The 16,664-nt window shown below is 42.1% G+C and overlaps 1 protein-coding gene across 6 annotated transcripts in view; it reads left to right on the plus strand.

Annotated features, from left to right (window-relative positions):
* RALGPS1 (Ral GEF with PH domain and SH3 binding motif 1) overlaps nt 1–16,664 on the plus strand; it is a 281,611-nt gene that overhangs the window by 128,736 nt on the left and 136,211 nt on the right. For all 6 annotated transcript variants that reach the window (XM_065878490.1, XM_065878487.1, XM_065878484.1 and 3 more), the window contains one exon: nt 9,016–9,142. In XM_065878490.1, coding sequence (XP_065734562.1) covers nt 9,016–9,142 — 127 coding nt within the window. The remainder of the gene's footprint in view (nt 1–9,015; nt 9,143–16,664) is intronic.

Raw genomic sequence — 16,664 nt, forward strand, 5'->3', positions numbered from 1 at the left:
GATGAAAGAAATCAAAGATGACATAAACAGATGGAGAAATATGCCATGTTCTTGGATTGGAAGAATCAATATTGTGAAAATGACTATACTACCCAAAGCAATCTACAGATTCAGTGCAATCCCTATCAAAGTACCAATGGCATTCTTCACAGAATTAGAGCAAAAAAGTTTTTTAATTTGTATGGAAACACAAAAGACCCCGAATAGCCAAAGCAATCTTGAGAAAGAAAAACAGAGTTGGAGGAATCAGGCTCCCTCACTTCAAACTATACCACAAAGCTACAATAATCAAGACAGTATGGTACTGGAACAAAAACAGAAATATAGATCAATGGTACAAGGTAGAATGCCCAGAGATAAACCCACACACATATGGGCACCTAATTTACGACAAAGGAGGCAAAGACATACAATGGAGAAAAGATAGCCTCTTCAATAAGTGGTGCTGGGGAAACTGGACAGCTACATGTAAAAGAATGAAATTAGAATGCTCCCTAACACCATACACAAAAATAAACTCCAAATGGATTAAAGACTTAAATGTAACACCAGGCACTATAAAACTCTTAGAGGAAAACATAGGGAAAACACTCTTTGACATAAACCACAGCAAGATCTTTTTTGATCCACCTTCTAGAGTAACGGAAATAAAAACAAAAATAAACAAATGGGACTTAATAAACAAATGGGACTTAATAAAACTTAAAAGCTTTTTCATAACAAAGGAAACCATAAACAAGACAAAAAGACAGCCCTCAGAATGGGAGAAAATATTTACCAATGAAACAACAGACAAAGGATTAATCTCCAAAATATACAAACAGCTCATGGAGCTCAATATCAAAAAAACCAAACAATCCAGTTAAAAAATGGGCAGAAGACCTAAATAGACATTTCACCAAGGAAGACATACAGATGGCCAAGAGGCACATGAAAAGATGCTCAACATCACTAATTGTTAGAGAAATGCAAATCAAAACTACAATGAGGTATCACCTCACGCCAGTTAGAATGGCCATCATCAAAAAAATCTAGAAACAATAAATGCTGGAAAGGGTGTGGTGAAAGGGAACCCTCCTGCACTGTTGGTGGGAATGTAAATTGATACAACCACTATGGAAAACAGTATGGAGGCTCCTTAAAAATCTAAAAATAGAACTACTGTATGACCCAGCAATCCCACTACTGGGCATATACCCTGAGAAAACCATAAATCAAAAAGACACATGCACCCCAGTGTTCATTGCAGCACTGTTTACAATAGCCAGGACATGGAAGCAACCTAAGTGTCCATCGACAGATGAATGGATAAAGAAGATGTGGCACATATATACAACGGAATATTACTCAGCCATAAAAAGAAACAAAATTGAGTTATCTGTAGTGAGGTGGATGGACCTAGAGTCTGTCATACAGAGTGAAGTTAAGTCAGAAAGAGAAAAACAAATACTGTACGCGAACACATATATATGGAATCTAAAAAAAAAAAAAAGATACTGATGAACCTAGTTGCAGGGCAGGAATAAAGAGGTAGACATAGAAAATGGACTTGAGGACATGGGGTGGGAGGGAGAAGCTGGGGCGAAGTGAGAGTAGCATCGCCCCAATGTAAAATAGTTGGCTGGTGGGAAGCAGCAGCATAGCACAGGGAGATCGGCTGGGTGCTTTGTGATGACCTAGAGGGGTGGGATAGGGAGGATGGGAGGGAGGCTCGAGAGGGAGGGGATATGGGGACATGTGTATGCATACGGCTGATTTGTTTTGTTGTGCAACAGAAACCAGCACCGTATTGTGAAGCAAGTATACTCCAATAAACATCTATTAAAAAAAAAAACTTTGCCAAATGGGAAGTTTCCATCTCTCTCTCACCTTCCAGCCTTGTACAGGGCAACACTTGCCTGCATTTCTGCCAAACTGCTGCTCCCTTAAGCATCCCTGTGTGTTCCTACCTCCAGGCCACTGCTCGTGCATTCTTTTGCTTCTGGAGCCTCTCCAGCCCCATTTCTGCTGGTTGAAATCCTTCAAGACTCGTTTCTATGACCACCTCTTCCTGGTTCCTCCTTCCCATAATGGAGTTTGTTCTCTCCTTCCAGAGCACTCTCATAGTGTTTCTGACCCTTCCTTGCCTTAGCCAGCCTTTCCCATGGCTCAACCAGGTTGAACAAATTGGGGTGTACATTGGGTACCTGGCTCCTCACCCACACAGACCAACTCTGGACCCAGGATGGGCCCTTGGCAAACTTCTGTTCAAGGACCAATCACATCCTCCTGGCCCTGCTCTTGGGGCTTTGTGGGAATGTCTCCTGGGGTTGCCATGAGCAGATTTTTTTTTTTAATTAGCAAAATTATTGGAAATACATGATTAAAATTGTCCTACAAGATTATGCATTGTGTATGTATGTATGCATGTGAATGTATGTATGTGTATATGTGTATGTGCATATAAACTGTTAATAATTTCTTAAAAGATAAAATCATGACTCATACAAGTATAAATGAATACTTGTCAAATATTTTATTTAACTCATTAATTAGTATGAGAACCAGTAAGATATTACAACTGTATTCCAAGAGAACTGAGACTACTACACTTTTATGGTCAGGTAAAGAAGGCTGACATAATCTTTTTTTTTTTTTTTTTTTTTTGCGGTACGCGAGCCTCTCACTGTTGTGGCCTCTCCCGTTGCGGAGCACAGGCTCCGGACACGCAGGCTCAGCGACCATGGCTCACGGGCCCAGCCGCTCCGCGGCATGTGGGATCTTCCCGGACCGGGGCACAAACCCGTGTCCCCTGCATCGGCAGGCAGACTCTCTACCACTGCGCCACCAGGGAATAATCTTTAAAATGGATAGAAAATTAGTCAGTTTTCCCAGGGTGATGATCAGTGGGATTGCATGAGACATCATATGCCTTTATATGGACTGGAATTATTTGCATTACTATGTTTTCTACAGGTTAACATCTATCTGTACAGAGTTTAAAATAGCCTTAGTCAAAGACAGATATGGACAGCTAGTCAGGACACTTACTAAATTTCAAAGTCATAGTTTTCTCTTATGTTACTTCTAACAGTCTCCATTGCATCTAATATTTTACATTAGATATATGACTTTGTAGTTTATTTTTCAGAAACCAATAGTTTGTATCTAAAGAGGTAAAAATTACTTTTTTTAAAGCACCCTAGTTTCATTCCATACTCAGTCTGTTGAATCCATTGGTCCATAGATTATCCGCAGCACTAAAAATTCTTTCCATACCAACAGTAGACACTGGAATTAAAATAGAATTTTGAGCCAGTTTTAACGTATTTGAAGCAACAGGTTCTTCATTGAAAAGCGTTTCCACGTATCAAGAAATGTTATTTTGTTGAAAAACATTTCCATGTATCAAGAAATGTCATTCTCTCAAGGCAAGGGAACAAGATACCAACGTCCTCATAAAGTAGATTTGGAGGGCCTTATTTTTTTCTTCTATGGAGACAGCTTCCTGATTTGAACTATTTACCAGAAGAAGGGAATTTTTCATCATTAGTCAAGTATGAGTGCCACATACAGGCTCTCAGAGCATGATAAGGGAAATTTCCAAAAGCAACCTGCTTCTTCAGGTATTTGACCAAGATTTGTGATCTTCGTGACATTTGACCCTGTGGTTTATGGGTTCCATTTATCCCTTGCAGCTGATACTTGCCACCATGAAAATTATTTAAAATCAATATTCAGGGATTTTATTTTTACCTTGTAATTTTAGTTCACTTTGCATATGTGGTTTTGCCCCTTTCTCAATCCTAATGTATATTTTTGCATTTTGCCTTACTTAATAGAGATTTTACCTGTTTTATTGTGATTTTTATAAAATTTAGTTCTTGGGTTTAGTTGTCATGTCTATAGGTTAGGTGTTTAGTTATATATATATATATTTTTTTAAAAACATAATTCCTAATTTTATCTATTAATCAATTTCTCTTACTCCTGCTCCCCTCCCCCCGCCCAGTTTTCCTAGTTTCTTGAGTTGAATGTTAAGTTCATTTATATTCATATTGTTTAATTATATAAGAGTTAAAAACCATGCGTTTTTCCTCTCAGTACAGTTTTGGCCTCATCACATAGTTTAACATATAGTGATCTATACGTTCTATATGTTTATGGTTTGTAAATAGTCCATTACCTTGGCTTTTATTTCTTCTTTCACCCAAGAATTATTGGAGTGTTCAAAAATTTCCAAGGAGTTGAATTTTTAAGTTGTCATTGTTTTCTCATTTTTTTTGTTCAACAGATCTTTAGGCAGTGTTTTCTCTGTGTCAGGAACCATACCAGTTGCAGGGAATAGTGGAGTGAATACAACCAGCATGGTCACCGCCTTCATGGGAGTCTTCATTTGCTGAGGGAACCACAGATATAATCGTACAGATGATCACAATCGTGATAAATATTATGGAAGGGAAATCTCAGGGTGGCCCAATACTTCTAAACTTTACTAGAAGTGAAGTTGCCTGTTGTATTTAGTGAACTTTTCCTTAATTTTATTTCCTTACCTCTTTTCCTGAACATGAATGCTTTTAGTATCTGGTTGACTTAGGTAGGCAGATAATTTGTTTTCTTGCATGTAGTTCTGATGGTTTCTTCCATGTAGTTCTGATGGTTTCTTCTTGAGGCTTCCTGTAAACTCTAAAATCTAAAGGACCCTCAATTCACATGAGGTTTTCAGTTTATGGCTCTACTTGTAATAAAAGTTTAAAACATGTAAAAGTTGGGCTTCCCTGGTGGCACAGTGGTTGAGAGTCCGCCTGCCGATGCAGGGGACACGGGTTCGTGCCCCGATCCGGGAGGATCCCACATGCTGTGGAGCGGCTGGGCCTGTGAGCCATGGCAGCTGAGCCTGCACGTCCGGAGCCCGTGCTCCGCAACGGGAGAGGCCACAACAGTGAGAGGTCCGCGTACCACAAAAAAACAAACAAACAAAAAAAAACACGTACAAGTAAATGCTGTTATATTTTGAATAAACAAATCCTATATTTAAAAAATTAAATCTTAAAAGAATTTTTCCAGCATAATACATGCACATGAATTTTAAAAATCACTAAGTACTGAAAGTCTTAGTGAAACAACTAACACTCATTGCTCTGTCTCTCCATACCCCATTCATTCCCCCAGAGGCAGACACTCAGAGTTATTTAGTGGTTTCTTCTGGTAATTTCTGCCATGTTTCCATCAATGAGTTTTTGCTACAATTTCTTGATCCACTCACTTTAGACAGTATGTGGTGACTTCTTCGTATGATGGATGTTGGTTTCGTTTTCCTGAACCACCTTTCCTCATTCTTCAAAAACGCTCATGTTACTATGGTTAAATCTCTTTTATTAAATGAGTATTCATGTTTTAATTATTAGGAATGTGCAACTATGGTTCTCTGTATAGTCAAGTGGTTAACTACGAATAACATGTCTTTTCTGGAATACTCTTTTGTTTCCCCGGCATTTCTAAATCTCTCTCTCTTTTTTTTTTTCATTAATTTACTTATTTTTGGCTGCATTGGGTCTTCGTTGCTGCACGTGGGCTCTCTCTAGTTGTGGAGAGTGGGGTCTACTCTTCGTTGCAGTGCGCAGGCTTCTCACTGCCGTGGCTGGTCTTGTTGCAGAGCACGGGCTCTAGGCACGTGGGCTTCAGTAGTTGTGGCTCACGGGCTCTAGAGCACAGGCTCAGTAGTTGTGGCGCACGGGCTTAGTTGCTCCATGGCATGTGGGATCTTCCCGGACCAGGGTTTGAACCCGTGTCCCTTGCATTAGCAGGCGTTTTCTTAACCACTGCGCCACCAGGGAAGTTCCTCTAAGTCTCTTTTAAGGAAAAATTCTTACTCTAGCTACCACTTATCTACCAGATATTTTATATGTATATGTAAATATACACATAAACATATATAATATCTTACCAGATTTTTATATATTGTGTATAAAATCTTTATTTCATTTAATTTTATTTTTATTATACATAATAAATATATCCACCACCCCCCCCCCACACACACACAAATGTGCTGTTCTGTCAGGTTTTCTGTCAAGACTTCTCTTTCTCTGGAGACATCTCTTCTGGGCTTGATAGATGTAGACCAGTCTTTCTTGAGTCTTGCTGTTTATCTGTCATCTCCCTTTACTACTGCTGGACTGGGTCCACTGTTTCCTATATCCCATATCTTCCTGGACTTGGTTTATTCTTTTCATTTTGCTGGGGGAAGTTCTCAAGTAGTATTCAAATGCTTGCATGGGAGATAGATGTTCTGAGCTTTTTTCATGTCTTCTAGCATGCTGTGCATTCCTATTGAGGAATCTGATGCCATCCTGGATCTTGCTTGTGGGCACAGAATGGAGCCGATGAGTGTAGTTAACCAGTCCCAGCCCTTCTGAATGTGTGTGTGAGTGTGTGTGGGCAGGGATGGAGGGTGGGTAGGAAGTATGTGTGTAGAGAAAAGGTTAACAGAAAGAGGTGTGGCCTGGAGGAGCCTGGTTTTAAATTTAGGAAGCATGCAAATGTGGCTGCCTTTGGTTGTCCCACTCCACTAAAGAACCCCAGTTGTTGGTTTGAGGTCAATCTTCAGGGTGGTTTTTAGGGACATCCTCCAGGGCTTGAATCATGTTGGCCTGGTCATGTCTATGTCGGGACACAGATGTCCTGCTGATCAGCTCTGTGGTGCCATGCATAGAGGCACTTGACAGACTAGGCAGATATGCCAAACATGCCAGGGGACAAGGGCAATCCCTCAGCTGGGTCCAGAGACCCAGTGGAGGGAGCATTGGGCCCCAGGATGGCTCAGCTGCAGTGTATGTGAGGATAACATAGGGATTTGTCTGACTGCTGGATGAACATGGTGGCTGCCAAAGGATTCGGTGTGGTTCTAGGTTTCATTAATAAAGAGATGACCTGCCAGCCAAGGGGGTGAGGGGCCTGCTCAACTTTACAATGGGGCAATTCACAACTAGAGTATCTGGTTCTCATCTGGGTATAGGTAGTTCATTTAGTGAATTCCTTATCCTTAAATGTTCATTTCAAATGCCTCTCTCTATACAGCTTTCCTTGACGCTTCCCTCGCCCATAATTTACTTGTTGTTTGTCTGGGTTCTTGGTCTCTATTTACTTACTTACCATGTTGCTATAATATACATTTTTCTCCTCTGTTGAATCAAGTTCCCCATGGATACTCTGACAAGTCACTTAATCCTTGTGATTATGAACCTGAAATAGTGGCAATAACCCTGGCTCCATTTTCGTCCCTGGGCTTTGTAAAGACCAGATGAGTTGTATGTTACGGTACTTTACAAACAGCAAATGGGAGATGGAGTGATTTCCTGTCCATTTGTCAATGTGATGAATAACAGCCTTAAATTAGCAAGCCAGTTAGGCAACCATCATCCCTAGCATCTGTGTAGCATCCCCACCCTGATGTGTCCTGAATTTCTCAATGGAAAACAAACAAACAAAAAAAAAACAGCTTGCTATTTACTCTCAAACTTCTCCAGCACTGGAACCTTCCTTTCGGGTTTTTCTTTTGCCTCTCCTCTCTGAAGTCCTTAAGCTGTCACTGCTCAGCAAGGCTGCACCCTCTGTGCGCTCCAGAGGCTGCACCCCCTGTGACTCCAGAGGCTGAGGATCAAGGAATTGGCCGACGCAGCCTGAGTTCGCTGGTGCACCAGGCATGGCCTTAGTTTGGAATTTGCAGACCTGGGTCCCAGGAACCCAAAGGGGCTATTTCAGTACAAAAGGCCAGCTTTCCCTGGTGCTGGACAGGCACTGTTCTACTTCTCTCTGCTGTGTGATGGAGCTATTGACCACTGGCCTATCTCAGTCTGACTGATGTGACAGGGCTGCTGGTCCTGGTCCTTGCACAGACCATGGGGTCTCAACACCACACTTGACCAAGGATGCTCCTGGCCTAGGGTCCACACCTCCATTTATACTCCTGGGCTCCGCCATGGATCTCAGATCCCAGAGGCACTGGCCCTGGAAGCTAAAATTCGGGGTGCCCAACATCAGTCACATGCTGTGCCAAAGCCAGCCCTCTCTGGCTGATCCTTCCCCAGATTCTCTTTTTCAAGCTTGCTCTCAGCCTAGACTCCTTTTCTTAAAGCCATTTTATTCAAGGAGACTTATTGCCATTTCCTGGCACTGGGCCTTGACTTGGGACCTGCAGGATGACCACAGCATGAGTCCTTAGCATCAAGTCTGGAGAACCAGGATTCAGTTTCTATTTCTTTCTTCCAAGAAGCCTCCTTATGAACACTGAGCCATCCCTTCCCTGGTGACCAGCTTTACATTCCAGAGATCTCAGTCATGAAGACTCTTACTTCTCTAATCTCTGGGCTGTGGGTGCCTGCTCATCCTGTATTTGCATAACTAAATCACCCCTTAGATGACTGCATATGGAAAAGAAGTTTGGCTTTTGAGTAGAACACCGTACCCAGTGTAAATATGACACAGTCATAGACCACAGGGAATCTGGAGGAGATAGACCAGATTGGAGAGATGGCCTGGTTATGTGTATAGCGTACGCAGGTGAAGCGTATGAGATCTTCCAGGGCCTTCAGCAATGGCAGAGATGTTGAGGAGAGAGCAAGAAGCTCTCTGTGGACACAGGGAGAGAGACCTGATGTGACTGTGAAAGAGCTCTAGGTGACCTTGAGCAATTTGCTTTACTCTCTGAGCTCCTTGCTGTTGTAGGGTCTATGCGCCGTGAAGGTGGGTGCTATGCAGGGGATTCTGGCATCATCTAGAACAAGGGACTAGGTAACTTTGGAGGGTATCTTCCAAGTGTGAGACTACGAAAAATGACAAAGTCGAGGCTATGGAACACTCCATCTCTACATGAAACAGCACCTTAAAATCCTTAGTTGTGCCCAGGATTCTGCACATCATAGACCTGCCATTTGGGACGTTTCCTTTTAGTTTTCATCTGCAGTTATCCTTTCTCTTTTGCTTCTTCCAGTTTATTTCTCTTCTCTCTCATACTCTGTTTTTTTCTCACTCCAGCTGTTGAATCGAAAAGACAAGACCACCTTTGAGAAATTGGACTACCTGATGTCTAAAGAAGATAATTACAAGCGGACTCGGGAATATATCCGAAGCCTGAAGATGGTTCCCAGTATTCCCTATCTAGGTAGGAGTCTGAATTGGATTATTATTTTTTAAGAAACCTGCTCACTGCCAGATAAGATGTTTTTACAATTTCTAGTTGAGAAATTTCCATGAAGCAGCATGGGCCATGGATAAAGAGGTGATTGGTTGGCTCCTTGGGTTAGAACAGGCTATTGATACTTCCTAAAGATGGGAATTTCCCGATGAGGGTCTTGAAACAAGGGATATTCTGCTGCTAATACAAATGATCTGTGAATCCCAAGCTTCCCCAGCCTGCAGCTCAGAAGGGTCACAGGACTCTTACTGGTTTATCCACATCTTCTTGAACTGGGGGAACTCAGGCCCAAACCCCTCTCTTCTGATTCTCTGGACATTATTAATATATAAGATTTGTTCCAACAGAATTATTATAATGATTATTGATTTTACTGATTTGAAAAGAATACATGATGAGGAAGGAACTTGCAAGGAACTTGGAAGAGAAGAAAATTAGTATCATTTGCTTTCCCACCTAGAGATAATCCCTATTTTGCTTCATATCTTTTCATTCGTTTGGATGCATATAAAATCTGTATGTTTACTCTGTCGTGAACATTTAATGTTATTACCTGCATTTCTATACTATGACTCAGTCCCATCACATGGATTTGTGCAACTGGGATCTCTCTAATATTGACATTTGTCTATACATTTTTGCTATTAAAATTTTGCAGTGGGCATCCCTGTTGCAAAAATCACCTATATAGTTAGGATTCTTACCTTGTAATAAATTCCTGGAAGCGTGATTACTGGGTCAAAACTTTGCAAAATTGTGTGCCCTTTCATGTATACTTCAAAACACTCTCCGGAGAGGTTGTAACAACTTATATTTTCATTAGAAGGGGAAGAAATTGCCTATTTTCCCCATGTGCACAAATGCTGTGTATTTTCATGTGCTTTTTTTTTCTTTTCCTTTGCCGGTTTGACGGGTGAAAACTATTTCTTGTGGTTTGGTTTTTCACAGTTATGGTAATTTTATGAAAATTTTATATCTCTTTATGATATAAAATAGTATTAAGAACAAGGGAAATAAAGGTTTTATGGAAGTGACTCCTAGTATTTTCAGAAATCTAGTGTAAGTTTTTTGAGATACATTTTTGACAACTTTTAACTGTCCTCTATGAGCATTGTGTATTTAATTTTCTAGTTCTTTTAAATCTAATTTGGAAAACTTAATGTTAGTATAAAATTGTCCATTTGACCCAAGTTTTTGAAATTATTAGCATAAAGTTTTTCCTCACTTAATTTTTTTGAACATAGGGTTTTATATAGTCACTATAAATTTTAACCTCCTGTGTAGGTATGGTTATACTTGCTTTGCATTCCTAATTGTTTGCATTTTTATTTTCTCTTTCTGTTTTTAATTTGCTTTGCCAGAGGTGCGTCTGTTGGTCTTTCCAAAGAATTGGACTTCGTATTTGTTTATCAGTCACATTGTCCTCCTGCTTTCTAATCTACTATATTCCATTAGTCTAGGATGTGCTTTTTTTCTCCACATTTTTAAATCTCTCAAATTGGGATGCATCTTGCAGTTGATGCTAACAAAGCATTGTGACATTGTTTAATTGGCAGCAGTTTTTCTTAGTGTTACATAAAATTATGGTGCATCCTGAATTTGACGAAGTATGGATTTACACTTTTGTCTTTTATAATTCTTCTGCTTTCCTTAAGTTGCTTTGTTATTGTAAACAAATTATTGGCTTATTTGTATATATATTATTCTTTCTACTTTCATTTGGAAAACAGTTAAGGGTATATATTTCCATCTAATTGCTGCTTTTGTTGTATCCTACATGTTTTAATGTATAGTGTACTCAGTGATATCTTTAAATGTTCTGTAATTATAGTTTCAGTTTTTCTTTTATCCAAGTGTATTTAAGGTAGTGTTTTTTTTTAATTTTCAAGGGCTTGAGTTTTTGTTTTTTTAAATGGCTTTATTGAGTTATAATTCATGTAGCATCCATTTAAAATGTACAATCAATGGTTTTTAGTATATTCACAGAGTTGTACGACCATAAGTGCAGTCAATTTTAGAACTTTTTAATCACCCTAACGAGAAACCCCATACCCATTCATAGTCACTCCTTTTCCTTCTAGCCACCTGCCTTCCACCCCCTCACCCTCAGCCCTAGATGAACTGCTAATCTACTTTCTGTCTTCATAGATTTGCTTATTTGGGACATTTCATATGAATTGAATTGTACAGTGTGGTCTTTTATGACTGGCTTCTTTCCCTGAGCATCGTGTTTTCAAGGTTCATTCCTGTTAGAGCATGATCAGTATTTCATTCCTCCTTATTGCCAAATAATATTCCATTGAATGGATGTACCACATTTTATTTGTCTATCATCATTTGATGGATATGTGAGTGGTTTCACTTTTTGGATAACACTATTTTGGCTCACTATTTCACTATTATGCATAACACAACTATGAAGGGCTTTGGTTTTTAAAAATGGTCTTCTCTCTAATTTTTTTTAACATTGTTTTAGAATATATGACACATATGCTTTCTAGGTTTTTTAAAATGTTTGATATTTGTCTTGTGGTTTAATATGACATCAGTTGGTATAAATATTTCATGGGCGCTGGAAAAGATGTAATCTCTCAAGTTGCTCTTATCATTACAACATTCACATTTTTCATTTTTGAGTCCCCTTGCATTTCTAACAGTTTCTGCCTTACATTATTTAGTATACAGTTGGCCCTCCATATCCCTAGGTTCTGCATTCATGGATTCAGCCAACTCTCGACTGAAAATATTCGGGGAAAAAAATCCACGAAGTTCCAAAAAGTAAAGCTTGAACTTGCCAGGTGCTGGCAACTATTTACATAGCATTTAATCGTATTAGGTGTTACAGGTAACCCAGAGATGACTTAAAGTGTAGGGGAGGGTGTGTGTAGGTTATATGCAAACACTATGCCGTTTTACATAAGGGACTTGAGCATCCCTGGATTTTGGTATCTGCAGGGGTCCTGGGGCCAATCCCACATGGATACCAATGAATGACTATATAGAAGTTTATAACAGTTGCAGATTCATTATGAAGTGTGTCCCATACAAAATGATCTTGATTCCATTTATTATTTGCTTTTATTTCGTTAGTGTTGATTCTTTGAAATCTGATTTATTTTTCCTTTGCATTCATTTTATAAATCTTTGACTGTATTTTGCATTTTAATATTTTAAGTTGTTTTGTCTTAAGTGTGATCCTTAAAAACCGTATTTAGTTGGGTCCAATATGAGAGATCTTGCCTTTTAGTAGGGGAGTAAAAGTCTTTCCCGTTTGTTTAGACTTAAGCCATGTTATTGAATTATCATTCTTTTTTCACGCTTCCTTATCCTTTCTTTGTTCTCGTCTTACTGCTTGCTGTAAACTACAGTGCCTTTCCACTCAGATCTGCAGGTGGAGGGCATGTTGGTGTGCGCAGCTCCCAAGCCCATTCCCACCTTGCCTGAAGCTAATCAATTGGAGGATGGGTTGATGGCATTAGGGTGCAGCCCACTGGTTCATCTAGCAGAGGTGCTCCAGGATCGTTAAGGATGGCCTCTTCTCTCTCATAAAATGATCACAAGAGCTGCTGTTGATTTTCTCCTTTCTCTGTGCCCAGCACCTTGCTAGGTGTTTTAATGCACCATCTCAATGAACACTCACAAAATGGCCCAGTGAATAAGCAGGTGCTGAGAGGTTGCCCCGGGTCACATAACTGGAGAGTGGCAGAGCCAGGCCTTGGCCCAGTGGTGTGGCTATAAGCCCTAAGCTCTATTTTTTTATTAATTTATTTTTTTTTAATTTTTGGCTGTGTTGGGTCTTTGTTTCTGTGCGAGGGCTTTCTCTAGTTGTGGCAAGCGGGGGCCAGTCTTCATCGCGGTGTGCGAGCCTCTCACTATCGCAGCCTCTCTTGTTGTGGAACACAGGCTCCAGATGCGCAGGCTCAGTACTTGTGGCTCGTGGGCCTAGTTGCTCCGCGGCATGTGGGATCTTCCCAGACCAGGGCTCGAACCCGTGTCCCCTGCATTGGCAGGCAGATTCTCAACCACTGCGCCACCAGGGAAGCCCTAAGCCCTTAACACTGCCCTCTCCTGACACCCTACCTCCACTGTTCAGGTCATTATTTTCCTACTCCTCCCTTTCAGTTGCCACCTGTATGTCCTCTGCCATTTATGACTTGTGGGTGGCCTCCATCGGGCGCTATGTGAAGTGGGATGAATTGTCTTGGCTCTTACTTGTGACACTCTGTTCTTGGACAACAAACCAGTGCTGTCTTGGGCTTCTGAGAGATTGGTTGGTGGGCCTCAGCCAAGGGCTGACTCAACGAATACCATCTCCCCTTGCTGACCTGTGTCCCTTCTCGTCAGACTGAGTGTATGCTCCCAGACCCCTCCCCTTCGGATGAGTCCCCTATTCAAGCCTCTGGCCAGATGTCCCTCATGCGTGACCATGATGGCTCTCATCAGGCCGCAGGATAGGTCCATACTTGCAGCGGACATGTAGTTCGTGCCAGGGCCCCTTGCCGCTGAGTTTTTGGACAGATGCCCCCTCCTTGTCCCTGATCACCTCATCTCAGCTGCCTCTTCCTGGCAGGTACTTCCCAAGAGACTCCGTGCGGGCCTCTGTTCTCCTGTAAGACCCTCCTTGTCCCTGAGTGAGCCTAGCTCCACCGCCTGCTCCTATTCCTTCCCCGCTACGAGGATCTCCCTGCCCCCTTGAGCCAATCAGACTGCATTTCTCATCCTTGCATCAGAATGACTCCTGCAGTGTACAAGTCAGACTGAAAGAACAGGAGGCAACTCCAGTGTGCTTTCTGTCCTCAGGACAGTGTGTGAGGGTTTACCATGGTGGCGGGGGGCCGGGGGGCACGGTTTCATTAAAAAGAATGAAGAAAGATCCCATTCTGAGGCTCAGCGGGGCCATCCGTCCTGAGGGCAGCTAAGGCCTCCCTGCACCTCTGATTGCCATGGACAGACCCTGCCCAAATCCAGGTTGTGGTTTTAGTACTGGATTCCTCTTGAAAACCCAACTTGTCCTGGGGATGGATTTGTTTATCAAAAGAGGAAGAGTTACATAATTCCTGGAAGGTACAATATAGGAAAAAATGTCTGAAACCATTTCTTTTTCCCCTGGCAACGTCCTCACTGTAGGTGTTTTCCTTGGGGGAGAGGGAGTTATTCTCTGGGAGGGACTTGAGGTCAGTCCTCGATATTTCCAGCTGCTTCGTTCGTTTAGTTCCTGCTTGAGACTTTGAACGCTGCTTCAGTGGTTATTTGCCTCTAATAGCAAGTATAGGTTTTACTTTTGTAACGATTCTTTTAAACCTCTGTGGAAGGTTCTACACTAACTGGTTTCCTGGGACTATTCACACATGTGTCTCTTACTCCATGTAAAGATACCCTCATGTAGTACTGGCGCGTTATTAACCATGTGGGTGTGTATTCCAACTCCTTCCAATGCAAATTTTAGAGCCAGTTGGCTGCACTTTGGTGCACTGTTTCTTGTGAAGCATAATTTAAAAAACACCGAGGGAAAAACTTACTACATTTCAAAAATAAGACTCTCTTTGTCTCAAAAAGTTTATTCCCATTTACTTCAAAGTGCAAAAATAGTTCTGGGAAATAGTCAGGTCAGTTATTTGCAGCTTAATTTTATCTGATAGCTACTGCTTGTAAATATCCAGCTCAGGTCAAAGTGATAACAAAAGCAGGCAATGAGCTGTGAAGCGTGGCTACAGCATTTACTTCCAAGTAGCTTTATTGATTTAGAGGGTGTTTGGTTTTCAGAACCTATAGTTCCCTCCAGGAAATAGCTAAATAAAATTACAAATGTAATAGATTTAAAAAGGTTTAGAGCCTGATTCTAAAAGTAAATATAGGCAGTGTGGAAAATTGTGATCTCTCAAGGAACAAAAACTAGGCATTCTGACAGTTCTGAATAGTTAGAGAACATTTAGATTCCTGGTAAACTTACCCAGACTTCTAATATGTGAAGTAAATTTCTAGAAGCTAAGCTATTCCTTCAAACAGCCAAACCCTCCCATTTTTAAAAAGCAAGGTTTTATTTTCCAATATGGACTCTGAAGTTTAAAATAAAGGCAAGTTGTTTCCAAATTCTGAGTATAAAATTAACAGACTTAAACTGTGGGATATCTAAAAGGACTTTCAAAAAGAAGTGGTCATTGGTCAAAAAGAAGCATTTACGTTGATACCCCAAAGCCCCCAGAACAGCTGGGAGTGACGGGCTCACACTCTGAGCCTGAGGGCCTCACACGCCAGGCCCTCTGCAAGGTGGGTGTGTTCTCACCCGGGCATCAGACTTCAGTTCTGCTCTGGTAGCGCTCACGGCCCAGATCTGATCACTGACAGCGAACTAGAAACCAAAGTGAGCCGAGCACTGCGGAGGGAAAGGCAAAGGAGTGAATAAAGGGGGACCCATCCCAGGCTGGGGGACCAGCAAGGGTTTTCTGGAGGGAAGCCCTGAAAGATGAATAAGCTGGATGAAGAGGTGGCATGTGAGCATCCCAGACAAAGACAGCGGCTTGTGCAAGAGCCCTGAAGTGGGGAAAAACATGTTTGCTGGGAAAACTGCCTGGAGAGTAGAGAATCAGGAGGAGGGTGTCGTGAGAAGCAGCTGGAGTGGGAGAGAGGGGTGAGGTTGCTTAGGGCCTGGACACTGGGAGTGGGGGGCTCAGGCTCTGGCCTCCACGAGCAGTAGGGGACCAGGAGGGTTTTGAGCAAGGGCGTGGTTGGCTTGGGTTTGCCTTGAACACGGGTCTCCTGGCCGACAGCAGGTGCCCGGCTTGGGGGAGGTCAGGCTGGAGGAGGGAAAACCAGGCAGGGGCCATGCAGAAGCCTGTGGTGCATCACCGTATTTCAGAAACTGCTGGGGTGGGGGAGGGGGAGGGGAAGGCCTTTTGAAAACAGTTCATTTTAGAGCAAAGCCTTGGAGAGACCTAGCACAATTATCAGTGAGCATGTCCCTCATACCGGATTGGAGCCGCATGCATCTCCCTGTGCCCGGGCTTTGAGAATGAAGGATGTGCGCATTTGAGCAGAGATGAAAGGGCACGGACACGTGCTCTCTTGATCTCCCTCCAGAAGGCAGGAGGGCTTGAACTGATGGATGCCGGCAGATCTTCTGCTTCCCAGAACCGAATCAGAGGGGCTGTTGCCCCTTTGGTGGGGGCCTGTACCACCCCAGGACCAAGGTCCGATGACTCCCAAGTTAGGGTTACCACAGTGTTATCCACCTGTCCCCAAGTTTGCCAGCATTAAGGCTAATTCTTTCCTTTAACTCCCAACTGAAAAAATTCCATTCCGCATGCAGGAAATTCAGCCTTTTTTCCCTTCAGTTCCCCACCCCACGTGTTCCCAAGAATCCCCAAGGAATACTCATTTGTTCCACAGATCCATCTTGGTTGTTTCTGGTGCCTCAGCCAGCTGCCTGGCCACAAACCCTGATCCCTCCCTCCAGTCATCTCCTGCTTTCCTACCCAGTCTCTCCAGATGG

Source organism: Phocoena phocoena, chromosome 6 (assembly GCF_963924675.1).
Source record: "Phocoena phocoena chromosome 6, mPhoPho1.1, whole genome shotgun sequence".
In the NCBI taxonomy this organism is placed as follows: Eukaryota; Metazoa; Chordata; class Mammalia; order Artiodactyla; family Phocoenidae; genus Phocoena; species Phocoena phocoena.